We start from the raw sequence: 25,501 nt of genomic DNA, 5'->3' as shown, positions 1-25,501 counted from the left end.
AAACGTTATTTTTTTGTGGTATCAAGGTCGTTTAGTAATTCCACGTAAAGCGGATTAATATAACAGTTAAATTAGTGCTTTCAAAAACAACATACCGCAATATTTACTTACGAAATTACGGATTATATGTGCACCAATGCTACGCATACTTGCACTGCGAATGGGGCATTGCAAGTAGGAACACCGCCTATATAGCCCGAAATGTTTATTTGTAATACGTGTGGTAATTAATATAATGACACGATTATATCATTATTATTGAACGGATTTAAACTTCAATTAATATATGTGTCATAGTAGTTTTTAATTAAGTTTGAAGGATGCACTCGAAAGTGTTTGAAAATGACATTGAGTTTGTGGAAAAAAACAGGTTAAAATAACTTATTTTGATATCAAATTAGGAATCGGTGGCCTCTAAGTAAATTTAAGATGGCAGTTTGTATGTGTACTACCATTTTCAATTCATAACTTAAAAGCAAATGATAGTTTTTTCACAATTATATAAGTCAGTGGCGTAGCTACAAACCCCCGTTATTACGATAAATCTTATAGTCCGGCGCCAGCCCTTTACTGATTTTTATCCATTTTCAAGACTCTAAAACCTCGATCCCTTCAAATCTTGAACTCTTCAAAGAATCGTGAATTTGAACATTCAGCCACAGCACATATAATCAATTTAATAAATCAATCAAAATATAAAAACATTCTGATTTTCAACTTCTTGTACGATCGACCTGGTTAACATGACTCTCGGCTAGCAGTCGAACGAATCAAAAACCAACCTTTCAGCGAGTAGCTACTGTCCTACTTAGGTGTGATTGACAAGGTTAACTTGACTCTCGGCAAACAGTCGAACGAATCAAAAACTAACCTTTCAGCGAGTAGCTACTGTCCTACTTAGGTGTGATCGATCTGGTTAACTTGACTCTCGGCTAACAGTCGAACGAATCAAAAACTAACCTTTCAGCGAGTAGCTACTGTCCTACTTAGGTGTGATCGATCTGGTTAACTTGACTCTTGGCTAGCAGTCGAACGAACCAAAAACTAACCTTTCAGCGAGTAGCTACTGTCCTACTTAGGTGTGATCGATCTGGTTAACTTGACTCTTGGCTAGCAGTCGAACGAACCAAAAACTAACCTTTCAGCGAGTAGCTACTGTCCTACTTAGGTGTGATCGATCTGGTTAACTTGACTCTCGGCTAACAGTCGAACGAATCAAAAACTAACCTTTCAGCGAGTAGCTACTGTCCTACTTAGGTGTGATCGATCTGGTTAACTTGACTCTTGGCTAGCAGTCGAACGAACCAAAAACTAACCTTTCAGCGAGTAGCTACTGTCCTACTTAGGTGTGATCGATTTGGTTTACTTGACTCTCGGCTAACAGTCGAACGAATCAAAAACTAACCTTTCAGCGAGTAGCTACTGTCCTACTTAGGTGTGATCGATCTGGTTAACTTGACTCTCGGCTAACAGTCGAACGAATCAAAAACTAACCTTTCAGCGAGTAGCTACTGTCCTACTTAGGTGTGATCGATCTGGTTAACTTGACTCTCGGCTAACAGTCGAACGAATCAAAAACTAACCTTTCAGCGAGTAGCTACTGTCCTACTTAGGTGTGATCGATCTGGTTAACTTGACTCTCGGCTAACAGTCGAACGAATCAAAAACTAACATATCAGCGAGTAGCTACTGTCCTACTTAGGTGTGATCGATCTGGTTAACTTGACTCTCGGCTAACAGTCGAACGAATCAAAAACTAACCTTTCAGCGAGTAGCTACTGTCCTACTTAGGTGTGATCAATCTGGTTAACTTGACTCTCGGCTAACAGTCGAACGAATCAAAAACTAACCTTTCAGCGAGTAGCTACTGTCCTACTTAGGTGTGATCGATCTGGTTAACTTGACTCTCGGCTAACAGTCGAACGAATCAAAAACTAACCTTTCAGCGAGTACCTACTGTCCTACTCCATTTTCAGAAAATAAGTTATACGTAGTCAGTAACAGGTTAAATAACCTTTCAGCTAGTACTTACTGTCCTACTTAGGTGTGATCTCTCAAATATATGCTGAATGTCCCATAGTAAGGCCTAATAATAGTATTTGGATGATTTGCATAGCGCCGTTTTGGTGCAAAATCGCATAAAGGGCGCTTGACAGTATTTTTTATCGGTAAGTTTTCTCCGTGAACCATAAATCTTAGGTTTTACCACAACACACTCTTATAAAATTGTGTTTAATTTTGTTTTTTATTAATCTGCAATAGTACAATTTCTAATCTGAAACAGGACCAGACGATCCGACACCTATTGCTATTATCTGAGATCTCCCGCAGTTTTTTTCGTTAATTGGTAACTTTAACCGTACTTTGGCAACTCTAAATTTGTCGGAATTACAAAACGTTTTATTTTAAACTTATTTAATTGATTGCCTGCGGATGTTTTAATGATATTAGTGGATTATCTATGAAGTAAAATATGCAAGATTGGCCTACACTGGAATTAAAAAGACATCGCTAATGAGAGATGGATGCAGATGACGCCGTGACCATCCTGAATCATGACCCTAATTTTATTTTAATATTATTGTTTTGTTTGATTTTAATATTTTTTTCTTTGATCATTTTTTTTCTTGTGGAAACCTTAAATTTTTTATATTTTCCATAATATATTGGTGGACAACCGATTTAAGGGGGACACGAATAAATAAATATAAAAATTATGTATTTATAGTTGGTTGGTATCAATTGTTTTAATAAATTATGTAAATATAGTTTTTTAGTTCCAACCGCTTTAATGAATTATGTTCATATAGTTTTTTAGATCCAAACGCTTTAATAAATTATGTATTTATAGTTTGTTGGTACCAACCGCTTTAATAAATTATGTATTTATAGTTTGTTTGTACCAACCGCTTTAATAAATTATGTAATTATAGTTTGTTAGTACCAATTGCTTTAATAAATTATATATTTATAGTTTGTTGGTACCAACCACTTTAATAAATTATGTAGTGATAGTTTTTTTAGTACCAACCGCTCTAATAAATTTTTTGTTACTTTTAAAAATTTAAAACTTATCATCGGTATATGTACTTAAATACATAATATTTTCGGTATATTGTGTTATAAATCCGTGACTTCTTGATTCATAACGAAGCATTTTACTGCCATGACAAGGAGATCGATTTTGCATGATAAATTAAAAAGCCTGTATTCACATTTGTATGCGGACTCTCTGGCGGAGGGTATATCTAGTTTATTTTATGTCAAAGATGTGAGTAAACCTTTTGCACTTGCCCCACTGTGTGGGCCGTAACGTCACAGTAGGATGATTTCTGATCTACTATAAAACCAAAAGCTCCTACATTTTTTGTATCAGTCACTTATTTGCACTAATACAACAATGAAGTTCATTGTAAGTAGAAACATAATATTTTAAAAATATATAAATGTATCAACTATACAAGAATGCAATAACCTTTTCACTAGTACAGAGAATAATTGGTGTTGAAAAGACATTAACCTATTGAAAATTGTAGGCATTTCGTTGTAGTGAGTGATTGTTGGAAAGTATATTAGATTTGAATTAGCAAATCTATTCTTATTTTTAATATTGGCAGCATCAAAATGTTAAAACAATAAAGTGTAGAAATAAACAATATGTGTTATAAAATTTATTTCATCGTATGTTTTATTTTCAGATCTGTACTGCCGTTTTGGCCCTCGTGGTGGTGGCAAGCGCTGAAGAGAAGAAACAGGAAAAGCGTGGACTGCTAGACCTCGGATACGGAGGCCACAGTAACTATGGAGGCGGTCTGAATGACTACAGCCATGGATCTCACCAACAAGTTATCACAAACACCATTCCCGTCCCTCATCCATACCCAGTCCACGTGGAGAGACAGGTGCCAGTTCCCGTGAGGATCCCAGTCGACAGGCCCTATCCCGTCCACGTGAACAAGCCTTACCCTGTTCATGTAGAGAAGCCAGTCCCTTACAAGGTAGACAGACCTGTACCATACCCAGTGAAGGTGCCCTATAAGGTGCCTGTCATCCAGAGAGTGGAAGTACGCGTTGATAAGCCATACCCAGTTCCCGTTGAAAGGCCAGTGCCAGTCCACGTACCTCAGCCTTACATTGTAGAGAAGAAGGTGCCAATCTACATCAACCAGGGAGGTCATTCTGGACATTCTGGATACTCTTCAGGACTCTCTGGATACTCTTCGGGTCTTTCCGGACATTCAGGGCTCTCTGGATATTCCTCGGGACTATCTTCCTACTCTTCTCATGGACTGTCGGGTCACTCCGGTTACTCTTCCCACGGTGGTTACTCTGGTCACTCTGGAAGCGGCGTTTCAGCTCAAGAGATTACCATCCATCATTGATTTTTGATGTCACGTATCTACTGTAAATGTTGTGATCGCCTCTGCTTTACCTTCTCTGTTTTTTCTAGTAAATAAAAAAAATGTCAACGTCATGAAAAAATGTTTTATTGGTATCGTGTCGATTTATCAAACAGAAATGGGAAAAATAATAATTTTCAATTTAATAATAATATTTCATTAATTTAATTTATTAAATTGAATAATCATTTGGATCGTGATTAGATTTCAAAGTAAGCAGGTAAATATTTTACGTTTAATATAGACTGAATGTTGTAGAAATGAAGTCCCTTAGGCGTAATGTTCGTGTAAAAAATGTGAAATTCGCAAATAATCCAATGCTGATGTAAGCGACATGAGTAACATTATGAAAGGGAAGCGTGAAGATGATTTGAGCACGGAGAGAAGAATGGACGAAGAAGGAGGGTAAGGAAAATATATAGCTCGAAGGTGAAAAAGTCGGAGACGCCTGAGGAAGACATGGCACGATCAAATGAACCAATAAATAAATAAATATTTGACTCGGATCATGTCAATAACAGAAGAGTATGTATGAAACGATGTACGAATGCAAATGAGGCAAGGACTGTGCGCCTAGACCGAGGAGTTGTTTGCCGTTCCCTCCTCTCTAAAAATTATGATGGTTAGTTAGTTAGTTTTTCAGCTAAAGATTTTTTAAACAGGATGCATGAAAAATGATTAAAACAACGGATTTGCAAGTTACTAAAGGTGCCATAAGTAGAGATGGCAAAATTGCGTTTTAACTAAAAACGCGAAAAAATATTTATGGTTCGAAAATAGGGCATTTATAAGTTTTCTTTGCGTTTCAAGGCATTTGAAAGTGTTTCCAGTGATTTCTATTTCGCGAATTAACGCGAAAAACGTGATTTTGGCCGTATTTCAGCTAAATTATTCTATTTAGCGAAATAGGCGCGAATTTCCCGAAAATACCGGGTATTAAAATAATATGTGAGAATTTCAAAAAATCGATATTTATCAGCGGAAATAAGTGATTAAAAATCATCTCTAACTTCAGCTCGCGCTCCACCGACTGTGTGCGTAAACCCTTTCCGAGAATATAGCGTATTTCAGAAGTCAAAGAACCATACAAATTGGAGAAGCTGATACAGTAATATTTAGTTCAGTACAACTAAAGAAGAATTGAGAAAAATGCATAAGGAAGGTAGTTTCATGTGAATGTGCAGGGAAAAGTATTATGCCTACTTTATTTCATTTTTGGAAGCCTTTCCTACGATTTTTTATAATTTTGTTACTATTTTATGTGTAAATATTTAATATTTTTGTACTGTAGGCTAAAATTGCTTTTTGACATTACACAATTTGTGCGAAATAAATTACGCCTATTGATGTTAATCGCAATCTGCATTATTTGTTGTGTTTGTGTTCGACCCGTACTTAGAGTTTCCTTCCTTATTAATTTAATATTAAAATTAATTATTTATAATCTTTCATACGGAAATACTTGCCAAAAATACTTAAAATATGCGCTAAAAACATTCAGGAAATACATTTTTTCTATTTTGCTACAAAACGCTAAATTATGCCTCAAAATGCTATAAAACGCTAAATTTCCAATTGTTAATGCTAAAAAATCTGAAAATTAATGCTATATTTTGCCATCTCTAGCCATAAGGTACGCTGGCATGCTTTTGCTCAGGTATATTCAAAATATTTATAAATTATTTCAAATATTCATTTGAAGCATCTAATCCATGTTATTTATAGCATATATATAAATTGATACGTTTTTTATGTAAACTTAGATAATTATTTTATTTAACAAAATGTTTCGGCAATCATTAATCATAAACACACATCGTACAAATTAGCCAATTTTTTCTCACTCGATTTTTTCATTTCTTTGTCGGGTTGAATTACTTTCATTTGCTTCATTTTTTAGGCTTAATAATTATGTGATGTCGATGATGTTCACGTAAATCTACCAACGTACTTTTGCAGTTGAGGGTAGATATTGAGGAAATTACTACGTCGAAAGCACATGAATCCTTTTCTTTTCTCCAGCTGTTCATTCATTCATAGTGCAAACTACCCGTGAGCTAATGAAACTATACCATCCTCATCTGGAGAATGCTAAGAGACTCGTAGAAGTTGGATGAGCGAAGGATAAGCGTTAGATGAAGGTTGGGAAGTATCTAAAAAGTTAGTTTACTAATTATGCACTGTGGCTTAGTGAGGCAGCAAATTCCACTCTGCCATGGAGGTTGCGAAGACAGAGGTTGCAAACCAGGATCTTTCACTCCCCGCGACTCTATGCTGCATGGATAACTGGATGATTATGAGACTTATGCCTAAATGTTTGCACAAATTCACGTTTTGACACAGTCAACAAATGGCTAATCAGCACCATTTTTTTTTCTGACAGTCGAAAGGTTCCCGTCAAATGCTGATTCTAAGTTTATTACAGATTTTGAACAAATTGTGATCAGCAGAAGAGGACAATTATCATGTTGTTAAGCCTGTCAGATTATTACAATTTAATAGAAAGCTGAAACGTACCGACATGGAGAAAAATTATCCTGTTAAATAGTGACATCATTCAAACATCCTGATAAAATATAAGTCATTCAGAATATATCGAGAGCACTTGTTCTTTTCTGATCACACATCAGTATTTGTATGAACTCTTCATCTTCTTCTAAAACATTAACTTTTTACTGAACTTTTTCAATACCCATTGTCCCATTGTTAACAGGAAAACGAATAATTTGATAGGGATGGAATGGGGATGGGATTCTAATTTCCAAAAAACAAAATTGCTCTAAATGGCCACGTTAACTTTAATCTGCAAAAAACTGGTCCTTTGTCAACTAAATCCATTTAACCAGTGTCTATGAGTTTTCCAGACTCGAGTATTGGTGATTCCCCAAAATGGTCACCGGATAAATCATCACACTGATAATTCATCACATCTTTAAAAAGTTATATTAAGTCATGGAAAGTGATGAAACAAAAACTTTATTAACTGGGTTAAGTAGGTTAGGTTAGGTTAGGTTAAAAAAAATATTTTTTTATCGTTTGTAATGACTTTATATCACTTTTTAAAAGTGTGCTGAATTGTCACTGTGTTGAGTTATCATGGAACCCCCCAAAATATCTCTGGATAGGTACCATCTAGACCTAGATCTTTCAGGATAGATAGATCGGCTCCAATGACTGTTAAGAAATGGAAACATGTTAATACTAACCTAACCTAACCTAACCACAAGGTCTGACGCCTGCCTTCTTTCACTGAATTTGTGTGTCCATATTTGCAACAGTATTTTTAAGGTCCCCAAGTCCAAACTTAAAATCTTGTCACGAATCATTACATAGTTTACCCGGAGAAACTTACTGATATAAAATATAGCTAATTTATTAAGAATATCTTCAAATTATTCGTAATATGGTTAAAAACGGGATTGCAGGCCTTTATTTAATGAATTGGCAGATTTCATAATAAATTTAAATAAAATACGAATGTGATATCGCGACATCGGAAAACGTGTTCATAAAAATTCTAATATTTGCGCATGACGTCATTATATCAGGACAGAGGCAGGTGCACGAATACGTGTTCCGATATATTATGAATGTAAAAAAATATTATTAGGAAACGGACTGCAACCCCGATTTTAACAGCATTTTCATAAATCAGAATTACTTATTTTTCTCCTTGTGACATATTAGTAAAACATGTAACAGTAAAATAAAATATTATAGAGACTAGAACAATACTACATATAAGACAAATCACTAAAACTACATTACCAACGCTACTCAAATTTCTAGGATTCAACAGATTACTGGTATAGATTACGCTTAGTTCTATAAATGGAGTCAATAAATATATCAATAGTACCCCCATACTTGTTGCCCAGATCATACATCCTATTGGTCAGTGAGTGTGTCTGATAGTTGGTTGTGCATGTATTGCAGAAGAATGTTATATTTAGTCTTGTATGTCTAGTCGAAATATGGAATTTAATAGTGGCAACGATGGCAGGATTGTCAATTAAGTTGTTAGATTTAAAGGAAGGTTGTTAAAGTAAGTTATAACTAGAAAGAGATAGGTATTTTGAATGTGTTAGGTATTCAATTTTGGGATCTTAGTATTATTCTGATATATTGCATTGTAAGTTATTTAATTGCGTTTCCTTCAAAATTTTTTTGAATTGAATATTTTTTATAAATTTTGTCTATTGTGAGTACATTGAATATTGAAAAGAGAATTTCGATGGAAAATGTGGATGGTTTATTTCAAGATAACTTAATTATCAATGTAGGAACTATTTTAATTAGATAAAAAAATATTTTCATATGTTCCTCCCCAGTCAATAATACCATATTGAAGTGATATTGGTCTCCGCGAGTAAAAGAAAAACCATCAGTTGCGTGGCATAAAATAATGAAGATTGCATTTTATGCCGTGCTTTAATTTGCTATTCATATTAAAGTAACCGGTAATAAAAGTAAAATATTGGAATGAACAGATATTTATTTTTGGTTTAAAAGACAGTAATTGGTGCAAAAAATGACAAAATAAATATTCCTTGAGATCTCAGCCTAACTGCAACTCAAAGACGTATTGATTCAGTACTATGAGTGATGTCAGCGATCACAAGGCAGCGGGCAGTCCAGTCAAGTTTAGTGGTGCACGGTGTGCTGGTGGGATGAGACGCTCGAGCCGGAGTGGCCGGAGTAGCCTGATGACCCGGAGGAACCGTGAGACGAATATCCTGATCCTGAACCGTATCCGCCGGAGCTGTATCCACCGGAGCTGTGGCCTCCACCGAATCCTCCAGATCCTGATCCGTATCCTCCTCCATAACCTCCAGATCCTCCGTAACCTCCGGCACCTCCATATCCTCCAGCTCCTCCGAATCCTCCAGCTCCTCCAAATCCTCCGGCTCCTCCGAATCCTCCAGCTCCTCCAAATCCTCCGGCACCTGCGCCTCCGAAGTCTCCACCAGCTCCTCCAAATCCACCACCGCCATTTCCTTGGTTGACGTAGACTGGCACTTGGCTCTCAACGACAACTGGTCGTGGAACGGGAACTGCGTAGGGCCTGTCGACTGGGACGGGGTATGGCCTGGGCACTGGGACCTCTACTCTCTGAATGACGGGGACTCGAACGGGCACTCTCACGGTGTAGGGGACTGGCCTGTTGACGGTGACGGGGACGGGCCTCTCTACGGTGACGGGGTATGGCCTGGGTACTTCTACGGTGTAAGGCCTGTCAACTGGCACGGACACTGGGACTGGGACTTGCCTGTCCACGGTGACGGGGTAGGGCTGGGGAACTGGTACTTCGATGGTGTTTGTGATCACTTGACCAGCGCCTCCATCATTACCGCCAAATCCACCGCCTTGTCCGAATCCTCCTCCGTTGCCACCGAATCCTCCATCACCGCCGCCGAATCCGCCACCACCGGAGCCTCCGTATCCGCCACTAGAACCTCCGTATCCCCCGCTAGAACCTCCGTATCCCCCGCTGGAACCTCCAAATCCTCCCCCATGACTAGAGAAACCACCGCTGGAGCCGCCATATCCCAGGTTGTGGAGTCCTCGCTTTTCCTGTTTCTTCTCCGTTGCTGCCGCGCAAGCGACAAGCGCCAGCAGACCAATAAATTTCTGAAACAATCAAAAGTTTATTAATATTCTATTCGGATTAACCAATTTTCAAATTACTTAACAGATGGAATAGTTAGACTAACCCACGAAGCCATGTTATCCTGTGTGATGTTTGATTGCCGCTACCTGTGCGACTGATGCAGAATAAGACAAAACACCCACATTTTATAGTTCTAACTGCCTCCGATGATTCACCGGATAATGAGAGCAGCAAATTTAATTATTGTATTAGTTAATGAATTATCTACGGCCATCTGAGCATGGCATTGCATTTCCCAAAATATCGTATGAATTTAATGCGCAGAAGAATTACTTTGGTTAAGAGATATATGATTCCACAATTTTCTCGTGTTGCGAAGTGAAATGCTGAGTGCATTATCTTTGATCTGAATTTTAGAGTGAAGTTATGTATTATATTGAATAATTTACTAGCTTTGCTTTCTCGTGTTTCGGTCGTATCGTTTGAATCATTTTTAAGTGAATTCTGGAATTCATTTGGGCTCAACATCGCACAAGTTAACAACTACAATGAGGTCACTATATTCACCCCCATTTGAGTGTGTGCTACTAAATAAAAGCAGAAAAGAGAGACAATCATTTTGGTGATGTATTAAATATGAAATTAACAATGAATCAAAGATAATTATTAGGCAGCTTATTGTCGCATATATTGACAATATATTTTCAAGCTTTATTTAGTTGAAAGAAATTCATTTCACGCAAAAATTAAATCCTACTTTTTATCTGAATACCTACCTCACAAGAGTCTCAACTACTCCTAACCGTCTGGATTCAGTTAGACTATGACATCCCCGATCGGGGTATATTTAGATGCTGGAGGTAGTGAGGAGGGGTAAGAGATGGGGAAGAGGAAGGCATGGAAGTACATGGCTATTCAGATCTGGTTACCAAACACGACGAAAGCCATTCAAGCAACGTTTCAACTGAGAGTATCTTTCACTCTGGAACCTGCCACAAATACACCCTATATTATTTTTAATGATTAAATTGTGAAGTAATGCCGGGATTTGATCCCGCGACCCCTGGATTGCAAGCCGAGAACCTTACCCCTTAACCACGAAGGCCGTCTGACTAGTATTTTTAAAGTTAAAAACACTTTAATCGTTGTTAATACAAAGTTCTTTGGGAAAATAAATTTCAGAGTAGTTTAGTATTGGGTTTTTCTTTCTTTCTAAGTTCAGTGAAATTTTTTAATACATATCGAAAAGTTTCGTGAAAGCGATTCAACACGACACATTTTTTAATTAAATAATTATTTGCAAGACTTCTTATTGCAGCATGTGCTTTCTTCAGATTCGAACTTATATCAGGATAAAATTTATACCTTTAAAATACGATACGATAGACAACTAATTGTAAGGAAGATGATTTGTTTAGGTATACAAACAAAAACAGTAATAGCGAATTAAGGATTGATGAAAACGAAACTAATTTTGGGATGTTGCTTAATAATTGACTGTAATTGTATTGTCTTGGTATCTCATAAATATTTATTCATAATTAGGTACAAATATTTTGAAAAGTAAAAAAAAGCTTCAAGGTACTAGAATACATAACAATAATATTGTTTTTAATCCAATTGCGGATCTACTTGTAATGCGGAAAATCAAAGTAATTATTCATTTTAGATCCGAAACATTCACCTCTCTGAGTTGATCGTGATTGCAGTAGCCCAACTGGATTCTGATATAAAATAGCCCAACAACAATAGATCTTCATCAGTTGCTCACAGCAGTAGCTCGTCTCCTGATCTACAAATAAATCATGATGTTTAAAACTGTAAGTATTTCTAGATAAACACAAAATATCTTCGTTTTCATTTTTTTTAAAACCATTTCAAAATATTAATTCTGTTTTTTTATATAGATTTGTTGGGCTGTGGTAACCCTCTTTGTTCTGTCTGCAACAGCAGAAAAGAGCAAAGTTGAGAGCAAAGTGGAGAGCAAAGTGGAGAAACGAGGATTATCAAATCTCGGAGATGGAGGATTCGGTGGTCAAAGCTATGGAGGTCACAGTTTCGGAGGGTCTGGCAGCGGAGGTTTTGGAGGATCCGGTGGTCAGAGCTACGGAGGGCACAGCTTTGGAGGATCCGGTAGCGGAGGATACGGAGGATCTGGCAGTGGTGGATTTGGAGGATCTGGCGGTGGTGGATTTGGAGGATCTGGCGGTGGTGGATTTGGAGGATCAGGCGCTGGAGGATTTGGAGGAGCAGGAGGTAACCAAGTGATCACTAATACCGTCCCCGTTCCCCAACCCTACCCAGTCACTGTAGAGAGACAAGTACCCGTAGCCGTCCGAGTTCCAGTTGACAGGCCCTACCCAGTACATGTATCCAAGCCCTACCCCGTCCGCGTCGAAAAGCCCGTGCCCTACAACGTAGACAGGCCAGTGCCATACGCCGTCAAGGTTCCGTACAGGGTGCCCGTCGTACAGAGGGTGGAGGTCCCAGTAGACAGGCCATACCCCGTGCCCGTAGACAGGCCCGTACCAGTGCAAGTACCCCAGCCCTACGTAGTAGAAAGACAAGTACCAATTTACATCAACCAGGGCGGCAACTCAAACGGAATCGGTCAGGGTGGATTCTCGGGCGGACTTGGTGGTGGTGATTCTGGATTCTCTGGTGCTTCCGGACTCTCCGGTGGGTACGGATCTGGTCTGTCTGGTTATGAATCTGGACTCTCGGGACAGTCGGGACTTTCTGGATATGGTTCTCATGGATCGTCAGGACTCTCTGGATATGGATCTTCCGGACTTTCTGGATATTCTTCCCATGGACTCTCCGGATCATCAGGACTTTCTGGATACTCTTCTGGGTCATCAGGATACTCTTCTCATGGATTTTCTGGAAATTCTGGGTCATCTGGATATTCATCTCAGGGACACGGAAAGGCAGTTTCCTCCCAAAAGATCACCATCCATCATTAATGAAAACATTTTCTGTGCATGAAAAACATCCTGCAAAACCAGCAGAGCGGTGTTCTTATACTTTAATCAGACCTTGGCATGAATTACAGATGAACATAAATCTTATTTAAATTATTGTAATTGCAAACTTACACAATAAAAAAACCTGCAAGCATTTATTGTTTTTTTTTAATATTATTATTAATACTTTAAAGAAATTCGTTACAAACAAACATTATGGATTCAACGATGCTTCTTCTATGGTGCGAAGGACATGGCTGTAAGGTGTTCTGAAGTACTGTGTTTCTTTAGTCCTCCACGTGAAGACGGACGAAATAATATTGATTGAAGAAGATAAAGTCAACACTTCAATAATCAAGGAATATAATGAAAGGATCAAAACAAAGTCACAAAATATATATTTTTAAACGGAACGTATCTGGGACTTCAACCTAGATCTCACCAGGACTGACGTCGTTACGCTACGCCAGTCCCGGTAGGACTTAGGCCCTTCCCACAGAGAGATAATTACAAGCTACGTGACTATGAAGCAACTAAAAGTACCCTACTGACATATTACTCTTTAAAGCAAAGGTTCCCAAAGTGGTCTATATGGACCCCCAGGGGTCGATATCGGGATGCTGGGGGTCTATGTCAGCGAGAAAAAAATTTGGGTGTCCACGAGATTCAAATGGGGGTACATACGAGCGGACCCCCATTTACCTCAAGTCAACATTTAGGAGTTTCGTAAATGAAACAATAGACCTAACACAAATATAATAGACTAAGAAATTACTTATTTGATTTTTGTATTTTTATATTTCGTAAAGTTGTTAATTGAGGTATATAAATAGAGTCTACGTTCCTTTTCTCATCAGAATTAATATATTCAAGCAAAAAATTGCACATTGAAAGCCTTGAATTTTCCTAGATCCCCAACTTGTTTTTGAAAAACGTCCAGGGTAATAATGACGTTCAACATTTAAGTGGACTTCACACAGACTTCAAAACTAAGTTTGAAGACATTTCGACTGTGGAAATGCAACGTTGAAGAATCGGATATCATGTGACAAGAAGAACTGACCGGAATAAGCACTGACAAAGAACTTAAGGGGCAGTTCTGTAGGGCCAGCTACAGAAAGAAATTCTCGTTGCTTATCCTGCTTCATTTTCATTTGGTGTAATACCTCACAAGGGTGCCCCAGGCCCCTGTCTGCACAATGTAAAGACAGAGCAACTATACCGCCACCCGGTTGTTGGGCAGGCAAGGGAAGAGAATATTTTTACTAAAAAAATAAATGATTATCACATGGGACGTTAATAGTTTTAGGAAAATTCAATATTCGGCAGGCAGGGGGTCTACGGAAAAAAAAATATTTGGCAAGTGGTCTACGGGGCAAAAATGTTTGGGAACCTCTGCTTTAAAGCTACACAATTTTACAGAAATTGATCAATTTTTCAAGTGATTAATGCGAAGTGCAAAGACTCTACCGACGAAGACTTTTTTTATTTATATTTGCAAGCATGAAAAACGATCTTAAAGAAGATTTTGGGTTCACCCATACAACGAAATAATTGTTAATTATACGGCATTCGTCACCGCCAAGAAACTATATGAGTCATTTAGATACTCGCTTGTACCTAGATTAAATGCAGCTGTCAAAACTTTCGCAGAAATAGTAGATGTGTTCAACTGCACGAAATATAGTTTCAACAAGGCCATAGTAACATTTTTTGTTTTACGCACAGCCAGGCTTTTACGTGGATTTTAAGAACAGAACATACCTAGTGAGCTATCGAAAATAATACGCGAAGTTTTTAAAGCATGAAATAACGTTAAAGTAATAAACTGAATATGAAACAATATTAGTAAAACATGTAACAGTAACATAAAATGATATAGAAACTAGAACAATGCTAAATATAAGACAAATCATTAAAACTACATTTTCAAGTGCAGGTTTAGATTACGCTTTAAAGGAACAAAACAAAACATACCTGATTAATCGTAATAATTAAGCATAGCATAATACTATTCTTCTGCATTGAATTTTTATATATCAATCTAATAATAAATTTTACTTCTTGTTTATTGTTCCACTAAACTATTATGTTCATTAAATGTTTGTAAAAGCTCGAATGGGTGTAGAATATATAAATAAATAAAAAATGAATATCAAATAGACTTTTCTTTCCAACCTACATCCACATCTTCTCCGCTAAATACTTTCTTACGTATTCCGTCAAATTATAGTTATTTAAACATTGATATTTTTCCAACTCCAGAACTAATTTAACATTGAAATCATGTTCGGACGTCATTTTTGTTAAGCGAATAGTAGATGCGGATGGAACTCACCGGCAATGATGGTATGCCGAAAAAACAAATTTCCTCAGCTTTTTCGCCAAAACTCCCCAGATTCGAAAAATTCTGTACTGCACCTTAAGAAATATGCGAAAGTGCAAAATTCGGGATTAAAACAGGCGCAACAGCTATCGAAGAGCAGGGGAAAGTGAATTTTTCTATTGTAATAATGTTTTATTTCGTAATATTTTGGCTTTCAAAATATTACGAAATATGAATTAAAAAAAATCTTCTTACAAAACTTTTTTGACAGACGTAAATATCTTTCAAGCCAAGCTTAAAATGCAACTGATATACATGCCCATTTATCTTCGCTATGAGAAAGATTTACGTCCGTCAGTAGGAGCCCTGGAAAAATATGCCAGATGGCTACATCAGTTTATGGAAACATTGGAAATAAAACATGTTATATTTCATAAACACAAACCATTCGTTTCTTCAGATCAGCCTTTGACACATCGCTCACAGATAGCCACTATCAAAATGCATGATTGCACAAGATCCTCTACTTCAAAATCTCCAGATTTCTTACTTTTTTCCTAAAAAACTCCCATTCTTTCATTGACATTCAAAATTGCCCCCCCAAATCTGGGGACTTATCCCCAGAGTAGCTTGCAACTGACGTCAAACTGCCATTTTCGAACACTGGTAAAATAGTATGGCGGATACTCATGAGCGACGCGTATGCTATGCGCACAAAACTAGAGTCGTTTGTATCTGTATCTCGGTGTACGAATGGCCTAATATACTAAAATACGTCAGTCCCTGTCCAGGATCTGGGTTCGATTCCCAGTTGCGACCATTACCTTTTAGACATGAAACATCTTTTGGCGCGCCTAGGGAACTAAGACTCTTGCGTAACAAGCGTGGCAAGGCAAGTCAAAACTCTGTGCGAGGTATTTTTTTTCTTTCTATTCTCGCTTAAATTGGCAATGGATCTAAACTAAATTATGATGAATTTTTAATTTATAATATATTTCTTTTTGAGTATTTATATAATATTAAAGATTTGTTGTTTTATATTTTCACTTTCTTCAATGTTTGTTGATTACAAATTTGCTTTACAACTATTTTATTCCCGTACTAATGAAAAGCTTCATTCTATATAATACCCAATCTGGCATTATAAAGTTTAGCCAAATACTAACATCCTCAACAATAAACATTTCATATTTATTTTACTAACATCAACAATGTTATTAATTATTGGTCCGATACTACTATCATTGAAACTTAAGTACCTATCTTACACTTTAGAATGTACAGCAACACTCAACGATAACTTGTATTGTCCCTACCTGCTTATATTGTCTGTACTCGGTCTATTTTACTATGTAATATACACTCATTATGGTACTTCTGATCAGCTTACCTTAAACATTGTATACGTGTGAAAGCCTTCATCTTCAAATCAATTTCGATGTTTCGAATCATCCCGTGACGGCTGTTTCATATTTTCGTTGAGAGTTGTAGATTTCAATATTTTACTTGAATGATTTATTAGTTATTAGGGTAACTGTATATAATATTGCACTGAGGTTTATAAGCTTCAATATGTTGTTAATCCTAATAAATTTAAATAACAGTGGTCCAGAGTACGCGAGAATTGTACATACAAACATAATATATAACCTACGGAAACAACTTTGGAGATGAAGCTTGTAAATTTTGCATTATAAATAAGAAAAGTTGTCCTAGTTGAGGGTTAATATTTCAGACAACCGATACGGAGTTATTTTGAAAGTAGGTGAAGGGGGCAGAACGGTGACGTTATGTTTTCATTGCTAATAATTCAAGAAGTATTCATTTTTATCTTTATTTAACACATTCAACGAGAAGAATGAAGTATCGAGAATACAACGTCATTTTTTTAATGTGGGAATAATGGGAAATTTCAAAAAAAATCAAAACACTTATTAAGTTTTGTCGATACGCACCGTAAGGACGTAGGTACATGAGTGACGATTTTACAACCTTTCTTTTTAAAGATTATTTTGTAATATTGCCTTTTTTGTTTTTTTAACCATATTTTAACTTTGTATCTGAAATGTTTTTTGCTGCCCTTTTTTGTGTCGAGTGCGTTTATTACCTGGTATTTGAGGTGTCTTTGTCCAAAGCTTGTATTAACCGTAGGAGTTTTTTTTTGTGCGCTAGTCTAACTGGTCTATTAATGATCGTTTGTGAATGTTGAAATATTGTTTTTTTTGGTCAAAATGTAGTTTAGTAGTGTTTTTTATGTATAATTGGCGTAAGCAGTTTTCGAATATAATTGTTGTCCCTTTCTCGCTAATAACAATAAGTACCGAGGCGTTAGCAAGACAAAAGGCTGGACAAGCTAGAAAAACGGGTCTTAGCCCATTGCCCCACGGGGTAAGCTGTAAGAACCTGCGCAGAAAATTAATTTCCCTATATTAAAGTAACGGTCTGCAGCGCAGTTCAGTGTGGAACTTTTATGCGTATGGTTTTACAGCATTGGTTTATGTCGATTGCTTACCGACGGACGACTTACGGACGGGTTTAGTGACGTTGGTACATATATAGATGTATATTATAGTAACCTACATCTACATATTTAGGACAAAGCGCACTTGAGGTGGAATTATACTAAATATGCTAATGTAAAGTCATTATTTTTATTACCAAATTTAGCGGCAAGCAATAAATCATTATTTATTTTTAATGTGTGTTAAAAATAATCAGTTTCATTATTCATATAATTTATTTAATTATTTTGTAAAAATCTAAATTAATCAATTAAACACGCAGTTTACATATTAATTGTTAATTACGCACTCATTAATTATTAAAAATTGAATCATGTCAATTTTAATATCGTTTTTAGGCGAAGGCAAGACACAAAATAAGTCGTAGATTTAGATTAACAACTGATAGGTTAGAAAATGTTGAGCATCGTTGGTGGATGTTTTCAGAATGATAAATGTACTACTAGTATATGAACAGTAGACCTAGCATTCAAAGAAGTATGTTGCTATTTTTTTCTTATTTAATAAACCAAAATATCCACTGAAATAATAAGTTTTTTAAGTAGGTGCTTACCTTCCTGGATACATAGTTTTGTAAGTAGGCACTTACCTTCCTGGATACATAGTTTTTTTTTGAGTAGGCACTTACCTTCCTTGATACATAGTTTTTTTTGAGTAGGCACTTACCTTCCTTGATACATAGTTTTGTAAGAAGGTACCTACCTTCCTGGATAGTTAGTTTTGTAAGTAGGTACATACCTTCCTGGATAGTTAGTTTTGTAAGTAGGTACTTACTTTCCTGGATACTTAGTTTTGCAAGTGGGTACTTACCTTCCTGGATAGTTAGTTTTGTAAGTAGGTACTTACCTTCCTGGATAGTTAGTTTTGTAAGTAGGTACTTACTTTCCTGGATACTTAGTTTTGCAAGTGGGTACTTACCTTCCTGGATAGTTAGTTTTGTAAGTAGGTACTTACCTTCCTGGATAGTTAGTTTTGTAAGTAGGTACTTACTTTCCTGGATACTTAGTTTTGTAAGAAGGTACCTACCTTCCTGGATAGTTAGTTTTGTAAGTAGGTACATACCTTCCTGGATAGTTAGTTTTGTAAGTAGGTACTTACTTTCCTGGATACTTAGTTTTGCAAGTGGGTACTTACCTTCCTGGATAGTTAGTTTTGTAAGTAGGTACTTACCTTCCTGGATAGTTAGTTTTGTAAGTAGGTACTTACTTTCCTGGATACTTAGTTTTACAAGTGGGTACTTACCTTCCTGGATAGTTAGTTTTGTAAGTAGGTACTTACCTTCCTGGATACTTACTTAATAACTTAATGAGTAAAAATTTTGTTATTTGTTTTTGGGGTGTTATGCCGTGTTGCGCTAACTCCTTCTTTAGCTAACGTTTCGGACAACGTTACAGTGTCCATCATCAGGGCAGATGTGCCGCAAATCTTAAAGATACTTCCTTTTTCAAACTTTTTTCAGGCTACCTACCATAATTTTGAAAAATGCTAGCCATCTATTCAAAGTGATACTTTATTAAATAGTAAAGTGGATTTAGCAAATTTCCGAAGACGGAAACGGAACACACAACAAATTTACAGACAGATCAAACGCCAAAAGGTCGAGTTAAAACAGAACTTCGTTATGCTCAGTCAATTGTAATATCTTTAGAATCTTTGTAAAGGTTAATCTCATCTCATCTTCTTACACTTGTCCTAATTGGTTCAACACCTCAACCCAGGCCAGGACACCGAATCAAGTCGGCCTATTACATAAAAATATCATTCCATAACTTATTAGTCACCCTACTATATATAACCACTTCATTCAACATAAAAAATCACAATATTAGTTTGATTTTCATATATCACACTGCTTTCGCTAATTTGGAGGAAATCGTCGTTTTTATTTGGACTATCTCAGGGGCATTTAACTAAGCTTTGGCCTTGAAACTCATTTGAAACCGCCACGCCCACCTCAAAATTCTTATAGAAAACGAATAATATGGCTAAAAGCTCAGATCTCATTGGTGAGAGCAGAAGAATTGGTTTGATCTCTCGCTCTCTACCATAATGACTCGTGTAACAGAGAGAGATGACGGAATTTTGCCGTTTGACAGTTTTCAAATCATTCAAACAAAATGACAGTGGTTTATTTATACACGCGGGTTGTCATTTGCTGCCGAAATACTATCATTTCCGTCGAAAATATTGCGTGTTAAAGTTGTTCGTGATAAAAATACAATATAAGCCAGTATAGTGTTAGCGAGTTACAAACATATTATATTCAACCTACCTACGTAAGTTCAAGTTTAAAGTGAATTAACAGTTTTAGGTTATTCGTTCGGTTTTTTGAACAATGCTTCATACTTGACATATGTCTTCCTCCACAACGTATAAATGTTATTTATTATATCGATAAACTTATTCATGTTATTGATTAGTGTTATCCTGTATTATCTTATTGTTTTGGTGAAATATAAGATTTTTAAACATATGTAACCATGAGTTCATGAGGCTGAAAAATGTCGGAATTTTTCGTCGTACTGTCGGAAAATCATGTTTTGGAAATTTTCTTCAGTGTTTTTGCAAATTTCTTGTCATTTTGGGTTTCTTCTTCTCAGATTAACAAGTTTCATCTTAAGGAAATGCACTGTAAAAGTTTATTTTCTTAGTCAGATGAACCTTGCCCTTGGAAAACATTTCAATATTTTTCTGCTTCAAGGACATTTTTATTTTTATAACAGTTTTTTGGGCTAGTGAATGAATAGAGTAGGCTGAGAGCAATTATGTTGTCTATGGTCGCATCTTTTTTTAAATGGCCTTGAGTTTCCTCTACCTTGTCTACTGCTCTTCTCCGCACGGTAGGTACTGCTTGTATATCTGTGGTTAAGTACTGTATAATTCTGTTGTATACAAAAAGCCCGAAGATATCGATCTAGAGAGTGGTATATTTATGGACTATCTTATCCCGTCGTACACAGCTACCTGCCCGAAAGTTTGAAAAAAGAATTTTCATTCAGTGACCTTTCTTTGGACAAATTGTATAATTCTTTATTTGAAATAAATATTCTTCAAGCAAGCGTATTGAATTTTAAAGTTGTTTTTTACCCATGAACATATTGAAATTTCTTTTAAAAATTCTTTAGACATCCGCTGTTTTCTAGATTGGAGAATTGTTATGTTACATTCTATCATAATAATATCGACAGCCAAGTTGGGATAATTAACACGGCTCTAACCTTGTCATTAACTTCAGTTAAAAACGAACTAATTTCACTAATGAAACATCACGCCATTACACTGTACGGTTGGGCAGAGGATGGATTTATTTCTACTCTCTTACATACATTTTACATAATAAAACATATTAAGGTAAATATTCGGAATCGCTGGACACGGATTATACGAAATATTTTTAAATAAAACCTTTTGATTTATTTTAATTACTCTAAAGGAATCTGACTGCATTTGGGATATTTTTGATTTTAGCATTCAAATTTTTAATTACGTAAATCGAAAATTCACTTTCGTTGTATGGGATGACAGCTGGAATGATTTCTGTTGATGACATTTTCTCTTGTTGGTATTCCTGATATTTTGCCCAAACTCGAAAAATAAATTATTTTTATGTTACTTAAAAAACATAAATTATTTATATTTAGGTATTATTATAATTATTGTTTTATTTAACATAACCTATAATAACCCAACCTTTATCCTAACCTAACCTACAATAATCCAACCTAACCTATATCCTAACCTAACCTACAATAACCCAACCTTTATCCTAACCTAACCTATAATATCCTTACCTTTTTTAATTTTTCTTTATTTATAAAACATACCTAAATATCTTTATTTTATTATTCGAGTTTGGCCAAAATAGTACCTACCTAGTATTTGCATAGAGTAAATGGTAAAAAATCTAGCCACTCGTATCAGGAATACCAACAAAAGAAAATGTTATCAACAGAAATCATTCCAGCTGTCATCCCATACAACGAAAGTGAATTTTCGATTTACGTAATTAAAAATTAAAAATATCCCTAATGCAGTCAGATTCTTTTTATAGTAATGAAGGTAAATCAGAAGGTTTTATTTAAAAATATTTCATATAATCCGTGTCCAGCGATTCCGAATAATTACCCATATTAATTATCAGTAACTGAAGGGTTAGTAGTAGTATTTTTTTAACACCTCACTAGGAGAGGTACTGCTGAGGTATTCGCATGTTTAGGTTTATCTTAGACTGTATTATGCCGTCATGACAAAAATGCACAGCATCATCTTTGAGATTCTCAAGGAGGGTTGTTTACTGTGGTTACACCCATGGCGGCTGTGTTGTATGCACAGTGGGTCAGTAGCAGTTGAAGTACATCATAATATTACATCGATCCAATTTTGTAAAAAAGATAATTACCACACGAAGTGTACTTAATGATGCAGTTAAGACGAAAATAGAATGAAACAAAACATAGGTAGATATTTAGATAACGCTAGTATTTAAAAACATTACCAAATAACAATACAACCAAACCTATTTAGTTGATCTAATAAAATAATTAACAAGCTAATGTTTGGTTTGGGGTAAAAAGGTTTCGGTTTCAGTAGGTCAGTAGATGTTGAAGTACATCATAATATTACATAGATCCAATTTTGTCAAAGGAAAGGATAACTACCCATGAAGTGTACCTACTTAATGATGCAATTAAGACAAAAATAGAATGAATGAAAACATAGGTAGATATTTAGATAACGCAAGTATTTAAAAACATTACCAAATAACTTTACAACAAAACCTATTTAGTTGATCTAATAACAAAATTAACAAGCTAAGTAAAATGTGTTATGTTTGGTTTCGGGTGAAAAGGTTTCGGAAAAATGTGTTAACTATCCACTCTGTTAAAAAACAAAACTAAAGAGTTTGTGTATTGGCGGGTTGTTTCAAAGGAGGTGGCAAACAAAGATAATAGATTCTACTAACTTTGGTGGCATTCCACTGATTGCCACAGACATCTTACTTCCTACCCTGGTCTGTAGAAATGGGTACCTACTTATTAGAATAAAATAAAAAAATAAATATTTTGACATGTGACCCTACTCCGTTCACAGTGTTCCAGTCTTTTTATAAATTTCCCATCGTTTGCGAATTTTGCGATGTTTCCTGTATCGACAAAAAGTTTTTTTTGTTTGCCTAGATTTATTATGAGAGAATTCTAATTCTTATTTTGATGGGTTGGTGAACTTGTTCGTGACAACCAAAAACGTTGGTCTATCTTCTGCATGGTTGCACTTTGTGCATTCTCAAGCAATTATCGAAATAATGTATTTTAAACTATGATGTTAATCTTCTTAACATCCGTACAAGCAATTTATTTGTGGCTACCGTTAACCTGACGTTTACTAAAGATCGACTTAATTGTAACACGGACGCGGAATATGGAGAGATAATGATTATAATTTATTTGTTCCGGTTTGATTTTGTAATCGGCTGAGGAATTCGTTGGGGACGTTTAATATTCCAATCTATTATTAAATTCATGAAAAATCTTTTGATTGAATGGATGATATAATGTAACTATCAAAATCAGTCCACCGCGAAAAAATCTCCAAATTCATGTTTACTGTATGTAATCAAAATGAATAATTTTGGTGAGAGGGATATCTTAATCATTTCACTATAAATACTCTGTACTCTGTTTATTTTACATCAGTTGCTTCAGGTAGCAACTCACAACCATACGTGAGAGAAAATGGCATCAATTGTAAGTATTTTGAAAACATCCAACTTTATTTATAAGTTTTGAAAATTTAACAACCTTTGCATAAACATGTAAACCTTAACAATAATAAATGAAACTCTACTTGTAGGCTTGGATCGGGCTTGTGGCTCTCGTGGTTTGCGCTGGAGCAGCTCCGGAGAAAAAACAGGAAAAGCGAGGACTCCACGACCTGGGATATGGTGGCTCCAGCGGTGGTTTCTCTGGACATGGCGGAGGCTTTGGAGGTTCTAGCGGTGGATACGGAGGCTCCAGCGGTGGCTTCTCCAGCCATGGTGGTGGATTCGGCGGCGGTGATGGAGGATTCGGCGGCAACGGAGGAGGATTCGGACAAGGCGGAGGATTCGGACAAGGCGGTGGATTCGGACAAGGCGGTGGATTCGGTGGTAATGATGGAGGCGCTGGTCAAGTGATCACAAACACCATCGAAGTACCAGTTCCCCAGCCCTACCCCGTCACCGTGGACAGGCAAGTCCCGGTCCCAGTTTCGGTGCCAGTTGACAGGCCTTACACCGTAGAAGTACCCAGGCCATACCCCGTCACCGTAGAGAGGCCAGTCCCCGTCACCGTCAACAGGCCAGTCCCCTACACCGTGAGAGTGCCCATTCGAGTCCCTGTCATTCAGAGAGTAGAGGTCCCAGTGCCCAGGCCATACCCCGTCCCAGTCGACAGGCCCTACGCAGTTCCCGTTCCACGACCAGTTGTCGTTGAGAGCCAAGTGCCAGTCTACGTCAACCAAGGAAATGGCGGTGGTGGATTTGGAGGAGCAGGTGGAGATTTCGGAGGCGCAGGAGATGGAGGATTTGGAGGAGCTGGAGGATTTGGAGGAGCTGGAAGATTCGGGGGAGCCGGAGGATTTGGAGGTGCCGGAGGTTATGGAGGATCTGGAGGTTATGGAGGAGGATACGGATCAGGATCTGGAGGATTCGGCGGAGGCCACAGCTCCGGTGGATACAGCTCGGGCGGATACGGTTCAGGATCAGGATATTCGTCTCACGGTTCCTCCGGGTAATCAGGCTACTCCGGCCACTCCGGCTCGAGCGTCTCATCCCACCAGCACACCGTCCACCATTAATTCATCATCATCCCGCCTACCATTTGCGACTTTTCATCTCACTGATGTCCGCATCCGTGTTGTTACCTGAAGCTAGGATAATGTTATATTTAATATTATTAACTAATGATTGAGTTGCATTTGTTTGAGATCTCAATTATTTCTATATTCTTCTTGAACCTGTATTGAATAAATAAGTTTTTAAATAATTAAAATCGTGTTATCTAATAATATGTTCATCAAAGTAATTGACACGGAAAGAGATATCATTTTTTGATAAAATACATTACTGCATTATTACCAAAGAATAATAATTAATCTAATGTAACTATGCAAACATCCGTTCCATAGAAATTGTACCATGCGATCACACGACAGACGTTTGTTTCCTGGATTATTTTTAAACCATAGAATAACATGACATAATACCAGTTAGATACTCATACCTACAAAAAATCAATTGTTTTGGTACAGCAATACACAAACAAGCAAAATACAAACAGGGCCACTCGACTTACCAAGTACCAACTTAGTTTTTATTATATTGTGCACATGAGTACAATTGATTATGTTTATATCCAGTGTTAATCAAATACTCAAGTCCAATGGTCATACAGCTTTGTGGAGCTTTAGTCTCCTTTTTTTTATCTTCATTGTTTTTCTCCTGCAAATCTACTTCGGATGAAGCACTGCTACCAGATGAATTGCTTCAAATATCTGATGCCTCTGCTCTCTCCACTTGACATACAAGATGACAAACCATGTCATGCTTGACATGGTTTATATGCTGACAATCACTGAATGGTTGTTGTACCTTCCTACACCAAATTATTTTAATGTCTTGAAAATTGTGTTAGCAGGTA

General features: G+C 36.6%; 3 protein-coding genes across 3 annotated transcripts; 2 read left to right on the top strand and 1 right to left on the bottom strand.

Moving 5' to 3' along the window:
* Positions 1-3,388: 3,388 nt before the first annotated feature.
* On the top strand, positions 3,389-4,429 carry LOC149416710 (uncharacterized). Its single transcript, XM_089640901.1, has 2 exons — positions 3,389-3,412; positions 3,699-4,429. Exons 1-2 carry the CDS (start codon positions 3,401-3,403, stop codon positions 4,380-4,382), a joined length of 696 nt encoding a protein of 231 aa, XP_089497027.1. The 5' UTR covers positions 3,389-3,400; the 3' UTR covers positions 4,383-4,429.
* A 4,472-nt stretch (positions 4,430-8,901) lies between these two features.
* Positions 8,902-10,163, bottom strand: LOC149416709 (uncharacterized). Its single transcript, XM_089640900.1, has 2 exons — positions 10,115-10,163; positions 8,902-10,031 (listed from the first exon to the last, which is right to left on the bottom strand). Exons 1-2 carry the CDS (start codon positions 10,124-10,126, stop codon positions 9,045-9,047), a joined length of 999 nt encoding a protein of 332 aa, XP_089497026.1. The 5' UTR covers positions 10,127-10,163; the 3' UTR covers positions 8,902-9,044.
* A 1,546-nt stretch (positions 10,164-11,709) lies between these two features.
* LOC149416708 (uncharacterized) lies at positions 11,710-24,732 on the top strand. Its single transcript, XM_089641304.1, has 3 exons — positions 11,710-11,831; positions 11,919-12,971; positions 23,676-24,732. Exons 1-3 carry the CDS (start codon positions 11,817-11,819, stop codon positions 24,594-24,596), a joined length of 1,989 nt encoding a protein of 662 aa, XP_089497430.1. The 5' UTR covers positions 11,710-11,816; the 3' UTR covers positions 24,597-24,732.
* Positions 24,733-25,501: the final 769 nt, after the last annotated feature.

This window comes from Hesperophylax consimilis, chromosome 16 (assembly GCF_061612785.1).
Source record: "Hesperophylax consimilis isolate HC1 chromosome 16, BYU_Hcon_1.0, whole genome shotgun sequence".
Classification (NCBI taxonomy): Eukaryota; Metazoa; Arthropoda; class Insecta; order Trichoptera; family Limnephilidae; genus Hesperophylax; species Hesperophylax consimilis.
Note: the sequence above shows the minus strand (reverse complement) of the source record. Positions and strands in the feature narration are given on the sequence as shown.